This window comes from Thamnophis elegans, chromosome 15 (assembly GCF_009769535.1).
Source record: "Thamnophis elegans isolate rThaEle1 chromosome 15, rThaEle1.pri, whole genome shotgun sequence".
Classification (NCBI taxonomy): Eukaryota; Metazoa; Chordata; class Lepidosauria; order Squamata; family Colubridae; genus Thamnophis; species Thamnophis elegans.
In genome coordinates, this window is record NC_045555.1 from 30,327,771 (window position 1) to 30,345,435 (window position 17,665).

At 38.9% G+C, this 17,665-nt stretch overlaps 2 protein-coding genes across 4 annotated transcripts in view; both read left to right on the top strand.

The window, feature by feature from the left end:
- Window positions 1-5,492: 5,492 nt before the first annotated feature.
- Window positions 5,493-10,937, top strand: EXOSC3 (exosome component 3). Its single transcript, XM_032231581.1, has 4 exons — window positions 5,493-5,808; window positions 6,464-6,613; window positions 8,178-8,329; window positions 9,503-10,937. The coding sequence occupies exons 1-4, from the start codon at window positions 5,515-5,517 to the stop codon at window positions 9,702-9,704; spliced, it is 798 nt and encodes a 265-aa protein (XP_032087472.1). The 5' UTR covers window positions 5,493-5,514; the 3' UTR covers window positions 9,705-10,937.
- A 3,438-nt stretch (window positions 10,938-14,375) lies between these two features.
- The window catches only part of PRXL2A (peroxiredoxin like 2A), a 44,923-nt gene continuing 41,633 nt past the window's right edge, over window positions 14,376-17,665 (top strand). Inside the window, exon 1 of one of the 3 annotated variants that reach the window (XM_032231861.1) lies at window positions 14,376-14,508. Coding sequence is in view for 1 of the 3 variants with exons in the window: in XM_032231860.1 (XP_032087751.1) it covers window positions 14,686-14,761 (76 nt within the window). In the remaining 2 variants the exon portion in view is untranslated. Of the gene's footprint in view, window positions 14,509-14,670; window positions 14,762-17,665 lie in introns of those variants that run through there. The other 2 variants (XM_032231862.1, XM_032231860.1) reach the window with 2 other exon arrangements.

The following is a 17,665-nucleotide window of genomic DNA, read 5'->3' on the forward strand; positions in this document are numbered from 1 at the left end:
GTCATACTGTATTCTCATTGGGAATAATATCAACAGTAACTTTGTCTGTTTTCTGTATAAATACAATAGAGTCCAGTAAATTAAATCTGTTTTATGTTGAATAAAATGTAAGTCTAAGATTTATCAAATGTTTCCAGAATTTCCCATTGCTTCAATAAAGTGGAAATTTAAATTGCCTTTTCTATTCAGTCTTTAAAATGCATGTATCAAATTAATATATCAGCAGATATTTGTAAACATTCTTTGTGGAATTTTTAGTTTCATTAAAACTTGATATTCACTTGTAATTATTTAGATGCTCCTGAAGCTGTACCATTTATCCAAATCAAGATGTTCAATAACAGATTTAACAGATTAACAGAGTTGGAAGGGACCTTATAGGTCACTTAGTGCAATCCCCTGCTCAAGCAGGAGACCCTACACCATTTCTGACCAATGGCAGTCCAATCTCTTCTTGAAAGTCTCAAGTGATGAAGCCACCACAACTTCCAAAGGCAAGTTGTTCCATTGGTTGATTGTTCTCACTGTCAGAAAGTTCCTCCTTATTTCTAGGTTGAATCTCTCCTTGGTCAGTTTCCTTGTCCGGTGTTCAGGTGCTTTGGCAAATAGCTTGACCCACTCCTCTCCGTGGCAGCCCCTCAAATATTGGAAGACTGCTATCATGTCTCCCCTGGTCCTTCTCTTCACTAAACTAGCCATGCCCAGTTCCTGTAACCATTCTTCATGTTTTAATCTCCAGTCCCCTAATCATCCTGCTTGCTCTTCTCTGCACTTTTTCTAGAGTCTCAACATCTTTTTTATAGTGTGGTGATCAAAACTGGATGCAGTACTCTAGGTGTGGTCTTACTAGGGCTTTATAGAGTGGTATTAGTACCTCACTTGATTTTGATTGTATCCCTCTATTAATGCAATTTAGGATTGCATTGGCTGTTTTTGCTGCCACTGCACACTGCTGGCTCATATTTATATGGTTGTCCACTAAGACTCCAAGATCCCTCTCACAGTCACTGCTATTAAGCCTGATTTCACCCAGTTTATATGTGAACTTTTAGGTTTTTTTTACCTAAGTGTAGGACTTTACTTTTCAAAAGTAGTGATTTGTTCCTTACAGATATAGACTACATATGGACAATTAGAAGGAAATATGCTACTCCTTTAGTGATTTTTGTATGCTATAAGAGCTATCATGCATGCATGAGATAGCTTTCTGTGTATACACTATTATTTAAACCAGGAGTAGTCAACCTTTTTATACCTACCGCCCACTTTTGTATCTCTGTTAGTAGTAAAATTTTCTAACCGCCCACCGGTTCCACAGTAACGGTGATTTATAAAGTAGGGAAGTAACTTTACTTTATAAAATTTATAAAGCAGATTTACAGCAAACCCCTACTACCCACCATGAAAGCTGGAACACCCACTAGTGGGCGGTAGGGACCAGGTTGACTACCACTGATTTAAACAATTATGTCCAGAATAAAAATACATTTTGAATAGTAAAAACATCATGTGATTTTTCTTCTTCTGCTAAATCTTTTAAAATATGACTATTGAGGGCATCATTAAGAAATATATTAGTAGTTATGCTTTTTGAAGAGTCATTATAATGCAGGCTGCTCTATTAACATGGATGAAATAGTGGATTGTATTGAGGCATACTTGACTTTAGAAGGACATGACTTGCAACTGGGTTGGCATGCCTTCTTGTGGTATGGGAAAAATAAGATACATGTTTACTTTCAAAGACATTACGTAAGAAAAGCATTAATGTCAATATGGGAGAAAATTAAAGAGCAACATTATTTGAGGATACCAGTTTGGCTTTCAACAATGGAAGCAATGATTCACCCAAATGTTTCCCAAATGGAAAATATTGTTAGATATAAAGATATTTTGAATGAAAACGGGGAGCTCAAAACTAAACAAGAATTGAATGATCAAGGGATCAATATGGCATGGTACTCACAAATATAGATACATTCTAGATATGAGAAAGATGTTAAAATATATGGTTTAGGTACAGGTACAAGAACTAGGTACATGGTGGCTCAGTGGCTAAGATGCTGAGCTTGTTGATTAGAAAGGTTGGCAGTTCGGCAGTTCAAATCCCTAGCGCCACGTAACGTAGTGAGCTCCTGTTACTTGTCCCAGCTTCTGCCAACCTAGCAGTTCAAAAGCATGTAAAAATGCAAGTAGAAAAATAGGGACCACCTTTGGTGGGAAGGTAACAGCATTCCATGTGCCCTCGCCGTTCAGTCATGCCAGCCACATGACCATGGAGACGTCTTTGGACAGTCCTGGCTCTTCGGCTTTGAAACGGAGATGAGCACCACCCCTAGAGTCAGGAATGACTAGCACATATGTGCGAGGGGAACCTTTACCTTTACCTGTAAAGAATTAACAGAATTAGACAAGATATTAATAGGGACAGAAGAAAGATTGATAAAGAAATTATATAGCTACCTATTGGGCATAAAATTGAAAGATGAACAAGTGAAGGAGACAATGATAGCACGGGCAAAAATTTTTGATTACACAACAGAATTAGACAAATGGCAGAAACTCTGGGATAGGAAATACAAATTAATGATGTCATATGCATATAAAGAAAATCTGTATAAGATATAGTATAAATGACACTTTGCACTGGCGAGGTTGGCAAAGATATTTAAAGATAAGTTAGCTAAATGTAGGAAGTGCCACCAGACACATGAGTCTTATTATCATATGTGGTGGACGTGTAGAAACAAAAAAATATTGGACAAAAGTATATACATGGTTGGAAAAGATGATAAAACAGCACACTGATTTAAAACCAGAAATATTTCTATTGGGGATTTTACCTCAAACTTATAGTAAAGAGAACACATATTTAATTATTCATGTATTAATTATAGCTAGAATTATATTTGCACAACATTGGAAAAGTGAAGAGATCCCTACTGATGAGAAGGTGATTAGGAAAATATTAGAATGTGCAGAAATGAACAGATTAACGCTGGCAATTAAAAAGAAAGAACAAGCTGAGTATTATATGATATAGGAATTATTTTATCAATGGTTAGAGAATAAAAATTGAAGTTGGAAATAAAAGGTGATTAAAGAAGAGTAGAAAATAGGTTAAGATAGAGATATAAACAATATAAATGTTGGTATCATGATGATGATGATTATGCTTAATGTTATTATTACATTTTTATCAGTAGATACGTTGAGGAAAAAATGAACAGGTTCACTATGTTCAACCGTTTAATATACTATAATTCTACGATTAGAGAATTAATATCAATGTGAATGATGTAAATTTTGACGGTTAATGCACAGAAATATTTTTATCCAGATGATGCACTGTTTAAGGAAACATGGAATGTTCATTTTTTAAAATAAAAATTAAAGAGAGTCATTAAATATTGTGAGACTCGACCTCACACAAAACACATGAAGATTTCCCCAGATGATGGTTGCACTGTGACAAATAGTTCAGTTGTGTAGTTAAGTACCTTTGTAATTCATTCATATTCATAACATTTGTATATATTTTAGCCTTTAATGATATTTTTGCAAAGGTTTGGTTGCGGTTCACAAGATGGTCATTTCTGGTTTGTATAGCATATTGCAGAAATAGCTTTATTCGACTATTTTCCAGAATCAGAAAGAAACTTCCAGAAAGTGAGTATTATAATTGTTGGTGTTGAAGCATAAACCATGAATCACCTTGTAAGGGAGATGGATGGCGTAAAAATTTAATAAATAAAAATAATGATCAGTTTGCATTCTCCATTTTTAACATAATGTTTTATTACTTGGAATTGTCTCTAGCCTTGAGAAAACACTGCTTGGAAAACAAAAAAATAAGAATAGAGAAACTGGATAGCTGTATACAAAAGCTGAAGATAATATACTGAAGTCAACAAAAGTCAACTTGAGTAGCATTGATATTGCTTTAGAAAATCAAACTTCATCTTAGGATATATCTTTCTTCAGAATAGTATTCCACATTTTATGATTTTTTCATATATTGGTATGCCACTATCAGCCAGACGGGGTCGCTAAAGTTTAATAATCCAGGAACTTGCTCATCATTTCACCTTCTTGCTCTAATCTGCTAAATTAGAGAAAGTGCTTTAAAACCGATAGTTAAGATGGCATAAATGGCAGATCTGGATCATCAAGTGTAGTGTTATCAGTTACCCTATGTCAACTTTCTTGAGAAGACTTCCAAGGAAAATGTGTATATTTTTAATTCCAAAATGTTTGTAGGAAGATGTAAGTCCCAGGGCAAGTATGGTATATGAGCACCAAGATTGATCACTATTTGTAGATTTGCTGATTGATAGGGTTACAAATGTTGAAAACATAAGAATGGCTTGCTGTATGTTTCACTCAGTGTAAGAAAAGCTTTATCTGATGTTTTTAGGCGTTTTTAGTGTTCGGGATAACTTGATGCAGTTGGTCCATCTTCCTTTGAGTCTGTTAGTCAATCAACATTGTATAAAACTGATCTTTGTATGATTTTGGCCCTTTTCTCTCCCAAGCCAAATAATATTTCAGTTTCGTATATTGGTATTAGCTTGTTTTTCCAATAGGAATTCATCTTTGATACAATTTCATTTTGTATCTAATTGATAATTGTACAGCTCAAGAGAAAGTAACACTTATAAACTGAGGTGTTTTGTAAACACTTTCTTCTTTTGTTGTGCAAAGGTGATACAACCAATCTGTAGAAACCTCAACCTGTTTTTAAATCCAGCTAGTATCTTGAGGGATTCCCCCCCCTTTTTTTCAGAGTTTAGCTCACATCTTTCAGATATTATCAAGGTGCAATCCATATTTTGTTTTCAAAATCAGATAAGGATGTAATCCAATCACTCAAGAGTGAATTGATGTGAAGTTAAGTAAATTATTGCGAAGTTTCATTAAATTCCAAACATTTCCCCCACATGTTGAAAATATTGATCAGACACCAAACAGCCTGAGCAAACATTATTATTTGGATTACAGTGCTGGAAGTTGATAAAGTCTCTCTTTGAGGAAGTCTCCAAACTTTGCTACTGTTGATGTTGCGTGCCAATGTCACAATTCTTTCCAAGAAAACTGCATGGGCTTGAAACTGATTACTTTGCACAAATTTAGGGATGCTAATCGTTTGCCTTTCACACACTATCTTGTCTCTCTTTTTCCCAGGCTTTTACTGGTACTTATTTTCTCAGAGATGACCCAGCTCACAAATGTCAGGCACAAAAGGAATTGTCTGGCCAGAGTTGAATTTAGAAATTATCTTAACCCACATCTGCTGATGTTTGATGCTATTTGCACTCTTTGAAGGGATAAACACCCCTCTCTGGATGGTGGCTTAATCTTTCCAACCAGATAAAAGCAAGAGGACGCCAAGCCCAGCATCACTCTAGAATTTTATTTTATTTTGCAATCCGACGCAGGGCTTCATTTGCGCATACGCAATGTTTTTTCTGCGCAGGCGCGAGGCGGCAACTCGAAGGGCCAATTTCTGACATTATGGCGGGCGCCGCAGCTTGCTTGGCCGAGACGCGGGTGGGGCAAGTAGTAATGCCGGGGGAAGCGTTGATCTTGCCCAGTCAGGGCGAAGCGGACGGCGAGCGGCTGCGTCTGAATTCGAGTGGGCCGCAGAAGGGGCGGCTGGTTTGTGGGCCGGGGTTGAGACGCGGCGCCGACGGCCTGCTAGTTACCAAATGCGGGTTGCTTCGCTACCGTGGCCATTCCGCTCAGACCGGAAGTGTGAGCGGAAGTAGTTCCGGGGGAACCTATTGGGTGGACTCACAACAGAAGCGGGTAAGGAGGCTGCGCGTGCGCAGTTCGGAGACAGCCGGCTGTTGGCCCCAGCATCTGCAAGTGCGCGCATGGCTATAAAAAAAAACCGGAAGAAGATATAATAAAATATTATACACTGTAATTTTATGTTAATAGAATAGATATAATTCTTTATTGGCCAAGTTGATTGGACAAAAAAGGAAATTGTCTTTGGTGCATATGCAAAGTGTTAATGAATTAATTAAATTCATTATATTAAAGTATGATATATAATGCAGTAATATTAAATAATTTATATATGGTTATATAAAATTTAATTTATATATGGTTATATAAAATTTAATTTATATAAAATATATAACAAAATTTACTTTTATATTTATAATATATGATATAGATTTATATAATATTTTTATAAACATAATATCTAATATATATAATATGTGGCATACTCACATCACATTCATATTATTACATAGTACTATATTATATATAGTTTGTGTTACATAATAAATATAAATATTTGGGCCAGGAATGCTGTATTTATGTACAGTGGCACTTTGCAAGAAAAAAAAACACTATATTCCTAGTGGATTGCAGGGAGGGGAGGTCTGCATGACACCACTACTTTGTTTTCTGTCCAAAAGAAAAAGATTTTTTTTCCTATTCTTGCCAGTATGTCCCAGTGAAGGGAGATCATGTGATCGGCATAGTGACAGCCAAAGCTGGGGACATATTCAAACTGGATGTTGGAGGCAGCGAACATGCCTCTCTCTCTTACTTGGCATTTGAAGGAGCCACCAAAAGGAACAGGCCAAATGTGCAGGTGAGGAACTCTCTCAAGCACTGCAAGGAGCAGGAAAATCATCCTATTGTACCCAGGGATGTTTCTGAGCAGATCTGGGTGGGATTTGAGCCGTGACTTTAAAGTTTAGTGTTCAATGTCAACATGTTTGATCTGGCTTCTTGGTTTGATCTTGTGGTTTGCCTTGAAAGTGATTTCTTTCTGGCCAATGACAAAACCAGAAAGGTGGCTTCATTTTGGCAGTTTAGCAATAGCAATAGCACATAGACGTATATATCGTTTCACAGTGCTTTATTGCCCTCTCTAAGCAGTTTATAGAGTCAGCCTCATTTTACCGACCTTGGAAGGATAGAAGGCTGAGTCAACCTTGAGCCTGGCAAGATTCGAACTGCTAGCAGTCGGCAGACAGCAGAAGTAGCCTGCAATACTGCATTCTAATCACTGCACCACTAGGGCTCATAAGGTTTGATCTGGACATGGGAAAAAAAACAAACGTGTTCAGTCAGGACTACTAATCCAGATAAAAACACAGGCAGCTGGGTTTATTCCTTGCAGTAAGATGTAGCTATTTTAAGAAGCTGCGGTGGGGTCGGCTCTAATGCCATCACATTATTATGGGTCACCAGGATGACTTAAATTTCAAAGACATTATCTTAAGAGCAAGCAAACCTTTGGGGAACACAAGGGCATATGAGATAGCAAGCAGATTGTACATCTGGTTATATGAGAAGTGGAAATGCAGATCATTACTCTACTGAAGGCTAAATATATAAGTATAATCATAGTTATGTATTGCCGTTAAAATCATTAGCTTCTCTCCCTGGTTCTTTTCTCTTTTCCTTTTGACTTCTTTGGGGTATTATTCATTAGATGAGGACACCAACCTATAATAGGACAACATTTCACAAATCAGTTGACCTATGTGTCCATTCTACAACAGATGAACTTGTTTTTCCTGTTTAATGAGAACCAATACCAACACCATTGGTGTACTGGCCAAAATATTTTTCTGATAACCTTCTTGAGTTGCATGGAGATGCTGTGAATGCTCTTTTGTATAGTTATGAAGCTTCTGTTCTCACATAAAGATCACTTTCCTTGAAGTGTCTATGGAGCTTCTCAGTTATCCAGGTCACGGTTGTCCCAAAGGTGCTTTTTCAAAAGGTGATTGGACTTCCTTGGTTTTTCTCTTGAAGATGATTTGCTTCTCATCCAAGAACTGAAGAAGTTTCTTCGGTTAGAAACGAAACGTCTTCAAGAGAAAAGGTCCAGTTGGCTTTTGAAAGGGCACCTTTGGGGATCACTCTCCTCAAAGGGAGGCATGCCAAACTATCCCCAATGATCCTTCAATGACTGCAATTTTGTTGCTGTGTGATAGTAGTTCAGTTGTTGATCTGGAACCAGAGAGATCTAGGTTCAGGACCATTCTTTTGCCTACTTTAGGTACTTTGCACCGACTGTTTTTCTCACTACATCATCCTGTGCAGTGTGGTGAGGACACAACTGAAATGGGTGTCACTTTGCACTTGTAGTGAAAAAGGCAGAATGTAAATCTATTAAATGGCTGCTTTTCTCCCTTCTTTAGGTGGGTGACCTTATTTATGGCCAGTTCATCGTGGCCAATAAAGATATGGAACCCGAGATGGTCTGCATAGACAGCAGCGGCCGGGCGAATGGCATGGGAATCATAGGACAGGATGGCTTTTTATTCAAGGTCTCACTAGGCCTGATAAGAAAGTAGGTGTCAAGGAATTCTTACTCTGGAACTATGTCATTTATGCCTTTCCCATGTTTCGTAGTATAAGTTTCTTTAAAAAAAAAAGCAGTTAACAGGTCCTCAATTGATGACCACGATTGAGGGAAAGTTGTAACATGGGGCAAAACTCACTTAACAAATATCTCACTTAGCCTTGACTTCCAACTCTTCTTAGCACAGTACAAGATAAACACACTCCAACCTCAACTTTTACTTTTACACATTAATATATAACTAGCCATTCTTATAACACCAAATCTTTCTAATCAACAAAACCAAGGTCAAAGTTTCATTTTTTTTCTTCACAAGCACAAATTCCAGAAGTAATATCCAAATAAAAACACACTTTCCTCTTTGAATAAAAGAATCAATTTAACCATTCTTGCTTTATCTTCCTTGCTATGGAAATAATGTGTATTTCTATTTGCACCCAGTAATCTTTGTGAACTATCAAAATTTTTATTTACAAAATTCATTGTATTCTTTCAAATTCTTTGACCTTACTGACAAAAGGGAAAAAACCCTTTTTTCACTTTTCCCCTTCAAAGTGCTAAAAAGCCTCCTTTCTTTTTCCCTTGTATTGCACACCCCCTTTTCCCCACTCCCTTCCCTTAATTTCCTATTTTTTCTCCTCTTCTTTGTATTTTATATAATAAAATAAAACCTTAATAATAGTAAAAAACCAAATATCTCATTTAGCAACATAAACTTTGGGCTCAATGAGTCTTGAGTTGTACAGTAAATTTAGATTCATGATTTTTTTTTTTTACTTCTGGTTTCTTTTCCCTTTTTGTCAAAATGTTTAATGGATTTCACTACCCAGCAGCACTAGTTCTCTTCAGTACTCAGATCTCATCAGCATTTTCAAGAGTTTTGCTACTCTGAACTTGCACGCACACACACAAAGGGAAAACTTGCACCCAAAAGCTATAGAGAAGTTGTTTTATATCTTTACGTGGAACAACAGTCTTCAGACATTAGGCCTCATTTTATAACAGTTCTGTTTTCCCAGAAAGGAGAAATTAAAAGCAGTCTTGACCCTTAACAAGGATATTTGGCTAGGGTTTCAAAGGAAAATAATATATAAATAATTGAGATTGAATTGATGTCATGAATTGATTTTTTTCTCTCTCTCCCTATTGTTTTAATTTCAGACTCTTGGCTCCAGATTGTGAAATCATGTGGGATTTGGGACAACTTTATCCTTTTGAGTTAGTGTTAGGAATGAATGGAAGAATCTGGGTAAAAGCCAAAACAATTCAACAGACTTTAATAATAGCAAATGTTCTGGAGGCTTGTGAGCACATGACAGCCGAACAGAGGAAATGTGTAATTGCAAAATTGTTAGAAAACTGATGCCGATGAGGATGATGACGCGTGATAAATTTCCAGAGAGAGAAAGAGAAAATGCTGCACATTTAAATATTTTATAGGTATAAGATAAATACAAACTAGAGCTGTTAATTCTATGTATTTTGGGGGTTGTTGTTTCTTGTACTCTATCCTGTTTATTTTTCAAATGGGAAGTTCTGTACTTAGTAGTGGACTTTTTGTAAAGATTCCCAAACTACAATGTTGTAAATGTTTGTTGAAGATTTAAAAAAAGGGGATACTTGCTATTTTTTAACTTGATATTCGTTTCATTTAATTTGCAAATATGTACAGACTTTTTCACGAGGAATTTTTTAATTCACTGAGATGTATGTTACATGCATCATGGCCTAAGACTGAATTGGATTTTTATTCTGAAAAGTAGATGCTGAAAAAATGAAATATAAATAAAAATTACCAGAGAAATGTACTGCTGTTAAAAAAAGCAACAACCAGAAAATTAAGTTTCTCTCAAAGATTTAACCCTTTGGATGCAGCTTTTAAAAATGATTGCAAAATTAATGTTTGGCTTTGGCATTGAATTAGACTTCTCAGTTACACATTTATTTAGCTTTCTCTTCAACATAAAAATGTAATCAAACATTGCAGTGAAAACTTGATCCCCCTGTTTATGTGAATGGCCAAACAAAGATCACAACATTTTAACTCAAATGGGATAAATACCAATGGCAGCAATTTTAAAGAAAACAGAACTTTAGTTTGATTTATTATGGAATGATCACTGTGGTATTGATTTCTTGCTACTTTGTATCCCTGTGATATTGATTCCTTTCTATTTTGTTTGTCTGGTGTTGGTTCTTTACTATTTTGTATTGATTCTGAAAGTAATTGTGGAATTGTTTTTCTTGCTTTTTTTAAAGTTAAACATACATGGCAGGTTAGAAGAATGGCTAGCCTTGAAGGATTCATCAGACAGCAGCTTAGAAATGCTCCTATTCAAGGAGCATTAAAATCTGGTGTTTTTATGCTGTCTACGTGCAGGAGAGCTTTGATGGCAGAGGAGCCGTGCTCTTTCCCAAGATTGTGGATTGGACATTGATCCTGGGTTTGGATCATTGCGGCTGAATTTTTTTTCTAAAGTGGAATCCATCTGCATTTTGTCAGCCATAGAGAAGATCTGGGCTATCTCTGGCCTCTTGCCTAGCTTAAACCAGTGCCTTTTGTCTTGTGAAATGCACAAGGTCTTTCAGAAATCTGCAAAAGCTTGCTTGATTGTCTGCTGAGCACAGAGCTCTCCAGAGCAAATATAATATATATATATATATATATATTCCTAATGTGGGAAGAAATATCCATCTGCTTCAGTTGCAAGCTGAGAGAAAGGCACTGGAGACAAAATGGAAGCTGGGGGCTGATTGGAAAGATGGTTTAGTGATGATGCAGAACCACATGGGTGCTTCTAGTGCAGCTTCAGGTCCATGATGGTGAACCTAGAGCCCTCTCTATGGGCATGTGAGCCATCACCCCAGCTCAGCTTCACCACACGTACATGCGCCTCTCGCTGGCCAGCATGTTTTGGGGTCTCTGCCACGCATGTGTGGGAGGCGGGTCATGCATGCATGCATGGGAGCGTGGGGTGTGGGGGGGTTGGCGTGCATTGCATTATGGGTGTGCACGCACGTGCACACTTTTGGCACTTGGCGCCAAAAAGGCTAGCTATCGCTGTCCTAAGTGTTTGTCTGAGTTAAGTTTGGTTGAAGTTTCTGAGGGTGATGCAATGAAGGGGCTTGTCGGGCAATTCCTATTGTGGCTGAGGGCTAATCCTACCTTTATTTAGATCTTGCAGTAGGGAATTTCAAAATACCCTGCCTTGAATGGATTTCTGCCTGCAATATTTACTTTGCCTATGAATAGAGCTATCTCTCTAGTGCTGACATCTGCTGTGAGCATTAAGGAAGGGTGTGGGCTACTTTCTCCCTCTAAAAACGTCTCATCCAGAGAAATATAATATCCTGCCTTTTTAACATTTCTCAAAATATTTCATTCTTGAAATATTGGTGGGTGCTACCGTGTTTCCCCGAAAATAAGTCAGGGTCTTATTTTCTTTTGACCCTGAAATAAGCTCTTGGCCTTATTTTCGGGAAGGTCTTATTATTTTTGAGGTGCAGGAGGTGGCGAGCATGGTCACCCCATAGCTGCTGCTGTGTTGCAGTATTTTCAGGGAGGGTTTATTTTAGCGCATGCACTCAAAAGCTCGATTGGGTTTATTATCCGGAGAGATCTTATTTTCGGGGAAACAGGGTAACTTTCTACCCTAAGTTAAGTATGAAGAGGATGGAATGGAACCTGCTCCTTATTAGTTCTTATTTGATGAGTAACTTCGGGTAATTTTTTGTTTGCCTGCAGAACATGGATAAGTTGCTCAGAGGACTGGAATAGCCCTTGGCTCTCTTCATCTTTTGACTTTCTCAGCCAGATGAGTCAGCTGCTTAGGTGGGTCATCAGGCCTTGAGCAAAGCAAACCAAATCTCACTTCCATTGTATTTTTTTTTTAAATCAGGTTTTCTTACGGGCTTTTATATTATTATTTATTTAATGTATGGCATTTACAGAGGTAATGCAGTCACTGATATATAAATATATATGTAAGAGAGTGTGTGTGTACCTTGAGCCACTGACAATCGAAGTGCCAAACTGCTTGAAGCCAGATTCGCTTAACAACCATGTTCAGTAATGGCTGCAATGATTCACTTAATAACCATGGGAGGAAAGGTCACGAGATGGGGGCAAAAATTCACTGAACCACTGTCTCATTCAGCAACAGAAATCTGGGGCTCAATTTTAGTTGTTAAGTCGAGGACTACATGATTAGAAAAAGATTTAGCAAAAATTAAGGCTGTTCAGAGATTGTGAAACCAAACCGCAATGGCCTTCAGAGGTACACATATTTAATAATTTGAAATGCAAAGAAGGAAGTACCTCTGAAGCAGCCCATGGTTAATGTTGCTGTGAGCCTGTGAACAATGGTGAATATAAATCTAATGAAGAAGTGAATAAAATAAGATGGGGTTCTGTGTTCTGGGACTACATTATCACAAACATCTGTGAAATCTCCAGGAATGGATCTGTGCTTGTGTTGTCTATTGAACTTAGTTAAACCCTGGCCTGGTCTTAGTAAGTTTGCTGCGTAACTTATCAAAGTAGCCAGAGAATAGAATGAAGGAGCTGGGAGGAACCTTGGAGGTCTTCTAGTCCAGCCCGCTGCTCATGCAGGAGACCCTACTATTTTAGATAAGTGACAGCCCAGTCTCTTCTTAAAAACCTCCAGTGATGGAGTGCCCACGATTTCTGAAGGCAAGCCATTCCACTGATTAATTGTCCTCACCGTTATGAAGTTTCTCCTTAATTCCAGGTTGCTTCTCTTCTTGATCAGTTTCCATCCATTGTTTATTGCCCTGCCCTCTGGTACTTTGGAGAATAATTTGACCCCCTCTTCTTTGAGGCAGTCCCTCAGATACTGGAATGCTGCTATCATGTCACCCCTAATTCATCTTTTCTTTAGACTAGCCAAACCCAAATCCTGCAGCTGTTCTTTATATGGTTTAGTCTCCAGGCCTTTGATCATCCTAATTGCTCTTCTTTGCACTTTTCCTAAAGTCTCAACTTTTTTGTAGTATGGTGACCAAAATTGGTTGCAGTATTCCAGGTGTGGTCTTAGAGATAAGCGAGGCTATCCTTGATTTTTAAAATGATGGGTGAGACTTCATTCAGCTTAGAAGTGATAACACTGAAATGTTTGCTTCGGTATCTCTCCTAAAGCTGTTCTCCGAATCTGGAAATACTGGGTGATTTTACAGCCAGGCTCCAAGATCCCTCTCCCGAGGAGGTCCTGAAGGTGTCGATGTGTGGATCCAGAGAGCAGAAATGTTGTTTTTCTGTTCAAGAGTCAAGTTAGGGTTTGGAATAGAGTCTCAATATCCTCAAACCTGCCCAAAACCACACTTTAAACTCCTTTCCCTTAAATTCTGTGCCCATTCCATGCTTTCCAATTTCTGAGTGTAATTCTTTCCACTCTGAATTACCAGCCCTGGGAGAACATGCATTCAGGACTTTCTCAATCTGGCCATTGGGATTTTTCCACTCCTTCCTTAGACTACCATCAAGGCTGAACTTGATGGAATTGAAACATGTCACTTTTCCGTCCCTCCCACAACCCCTTCACACAACTCATTTCATCAGCTCAACCCCTTTTTTTCTGGAAGCTATAACCCCAGCTTGCTAAACCAGGGCTGCAATCCTCCAGACGGCTGCTAGGGGGTGGTGGTGGTGGTAAAACAAGGAAAGAGAACAAGAACAACAACTCTGGGTTGCCAGCCGCGGCCGTGTCGAGTTTTGCAGCCCAGTTTTGCAGACATGCTATTCTTAGCCAAAGCCAATCGGGATTGGGTTAGTTGAGCTCAACAAACATAACCACACACATGGCTCCCCCGAAGGACAAGAGAAATAGCTGTGCAAACTACGCGGCTGCAGCCCTTTTGCGCCTACGGATCGATTGGTTAAAACCCTTTTTTTTGCGCATCGATTGGTTAAAAACCTGATCGCTCCGCATGCTGGATTGAATCGCCGTCTCACCGATTGATTTAGTTGGCCTGAGCGGAGACATTCTCTCCCCCTCCCCACCCCGTGCCCTGGGGGCTTATGGGCCGTGGGAAGGCTGCCAGAGCTGCGGGTTTAGGCTGCAGGTGAGGACAGGTGCGGGCTGGCGGTTGTGGCGCAGGAGCGCGGGGATGGAGAGCCGGCGAGAGCATCATTTGCGGATCTTCTGAATGTGAGTTCGAGATCCTCACGTCAACCAAGCCTGGGACCAAGCCTTGCAGAAACCCTCTTTTCCCCGGGAAGCGGTATTTGCCCTCTGCAAAGGCTCAGGCTTCGGGCTTTCTCCCCCCTCCCTTTGGAAGTTTATGGGCGTCACACCGAGAGATCACTCGCGCCCGGTGGGAAAGTGATGTTGTGGTTGGTGGGGTGGTGGGGAGAGACGCGTTATCTTAACCAAAGCCTTGATTCAAAGTGGAGAAAACAAGGTAAACCTTAAACCGTTTCCCAACTCTTGCTTAAAAAAATAATAAAAACCAGCGTTGACCTGTTTGCAAAACCCTCAGGAGTCCAGCTAGAAGGGAGGAGCCCGCGGGGTGGCTCTTCCAACTGGGTGCTTTCTGCAGCTAGTGCAAGGAGTTTGGACTAGATGACCTCCAAGGTCCCTTCCAACTCTGATTCTGTACTCCTGTAAGCATCTCCAGGCTTGAGTTAGGGGGTGGGATTAGATGACCGCCATCTTTGATTCTGTAAAATGGTCTCCTGCTTGAGCAGGGGGATGGATCGGATGACCTCCAGGGTCACTTCCATCTCTGCGATTCTGTGAGACTTGATGTTCCCTGACTTTCTATTTGAAGAGGCTTCGATTCAAGCTTGCTTTTCCGACCTATCACCGTTTCCTTTCCCCCCTTCTGCTAGCTACGAATGTGGGATAGAAACAAACTTGGATAGGAACTTTTGTCGAAATCAGGGAGCGAAGCCCCTCGCGGTCTTTGCAAGATATTTTTCCATTTCATTGCTTGCACGTTTGTATCCGATCTTTTTATCCTGCAGAAACACAAAACGTGGCTCCAAAGGGGGTTACGAGCCCTTCTTAGGATAAAGGGACTCTAACATTGCTGCTTTTGTGTTTTAAGAATGCTCTTTCTCCCCTTCCCCCATATGAAAATGGCACTCCCCCCCCCCCAGTTCTCTTGCCCTCCGATCACATGTTTGGGAATGCAATGCAGTAAAAGCAAATAAGGCCAGTGCAAAGTGTCACAATTGTGCAATTAGGAAAACACGGGTGTTTTATCGCTTAGAAGGAACGCTACGAAAGAAAGGTGGGACAAATGTTGGCTGTTTCTGGTGTTTTTTGTTTTTTTTAAAAAAAACTTTCTCTGCAGGTTTTTCAGATGCAAATGTTTTTAGGTGTGCGCTCCGAATGAGTCTTAAGAAATTAGCTCCACCAAAAGACAGGAAAACGAAACAACCGCTTTTTTTTTTAATTGGCAGATGGCTAGGTCAGAGGTAAAAATATTGAAAAGAGGTTTCTCTACTTCTGAAAGCCTGATTCTGTTCACCTGGATCACACAGAGCTTCAACCATATTGAGAAATTGGACTCAGTAAGAATAATAAAGTCCTGGTTGCTTATAGACATTTTTTTTATGTTAAATATTTTATTCATTTTCATTTTCATTTTATACAATCACTTATATACTGTGCATTTGCAAAAAAAAAAAAAAGCAGTAAACACAACTCATCTTCCACCATGGAAAACCAACATAGCACTTCCATCCTCCATACACCCTTTCTTCTCCCCCTCCAACTTTCATTTCTCCCTTCCAACATTCCCCTCTTCTACTTCCCTTCCCCCTCAAACATTCCTTTCTCCCCTTCCCTCCATCTCACCCTCCTTACATTCCCCTCTCTCTCCCTCTTTACTTCTCCCTCTTCTTTCCCTCTACTTCTCCCTTTGGTGTATTTCTCTATTCATTAATCTATTCAATTTATATCTTACACTAAAATTAAAAAAAATGAAAAAAAAGGGGGGAAAATAAAAAGAAAAAAGAAAGAAAAAAGAGCAACAGTATACGAGTGCATTCTTCTTATTCTATAAGTTGAGACTATATTTCCACCCTCCCCCCCTCCCCCCCCATAAACCCCCCTCCCTAATCCCCTTCCGACTTCCCAGGTCCCATACCCGGCATAACTCTTTATCAAACACAGTCTGGAGTATATTAAAACCAAATAGATTAAAAATTAAAAAATAAAAGATAAAGGAAAAAAAAAGAATAAGGAAAAAACAAAAAAAAGGAAAACAGGAAAAAATCAATAAACTCTCTACATTAAGCTCAGCTTCCCATCATTATTAAAACTTAAACAGTGTACATCATTCCTAATTTCATTTCATTTATTACTTGCAGGATTTCAAACTATGTTGAAACCAAGTAGGTTAATCAAATGGAATTCTCTAACTAGGGGCCTTGTCTCTTTATCTAAATGTCCAAACTTTTAATTTGTCCCTTATAAAGCAACTTAAACACCTCAAATATTCCTCTCGGTTTCTGTTCCAACTCCTCTCATCCTGCCTCTACCCGTGTCCATATATGTATTTTATTATCATCCATACTCCTCTCATATTTGCTCCACCTTCCTTCAAACCCCCTGAGTATATCCTTCCAAACATTATATTCAAATAAAATTTCTATAAAGATCAACTTGCTTTCTGGCTCAAAATAAACTCTAATTAAACCTTCACTACCCTCCCGTCTACGCCTCCCTTCCCAACTCAATTCGACCAAAACCACAATCCAAAAGCATCACAATCTCCGCCTTCCTCACCCTAGAGAATAAAACATAAACAGTTTATATGAAAATTCAAAGTTGTCCATCAAATCTTTTTTTTTTTTTTAAGTCCCATACAATATAATTTCCGAGGAGATCAGCATCGTTTCTTTCAGCCTTAATGTCTCTTCACCGGTATACCACTATACCATTTATACAAGACAGAGTCACAAAGTTATTCAAGTTAAAATTAAGCAAATGTTTTGGAAGCATAACTAAGTACTATCTCTGTTCCTCCGCCCCTCCGGAGGGGAAAAACAACACCTCCCGCCTTGTAGCTGTGTGATTGGTTGTTTTTCTTCTACTTCTCCTTGTCTTTGAACAAGTCGGGTAATTCAAGAGGTCCAGCCTTTAAGATCTTATTGTAAAAGTCTCGAGCTTCGCAAGGTGAATTAAGGCGATGTTTTTGATCATCAAGTGTAACTGTAATACCAAATGGCACCTCCCATCTGTACTGTATCTGATTATTTCTAAGTTCTTTAGTTAAAAAGACATAGTCTCTCCTGGCTCTTAACATCTGGGGTGGCATTTCTTTAAAGACAATCAGGTCCTGTCCATCAATTCG

Bases quoted from the DNA above. Each gene is read 5' to 3' on its own strand.
- EXOSC3 (XM_032231581.1), top strand. From the start codon at position 5,515: ATGGCGGGCGCCGCAGCTTGCTTGGCCGAGACGCGGGTGGGGCAAGTA. The intron at 5,809-6,463 runs GTAAGGAGGCTG...TATTCTTGCCAG, and splicing joins TGGACTCACAACAGAAGCGG to TATGTCCCAGTGAAGGGAGA. The intron at 8,330-9,502 runs GTAGGTGTCAAG...TTTTAATTTCAG, and splicing joins TCACTAGGCCTGATAAGAAA to ACTCTTGGCTCCAGATTGTG.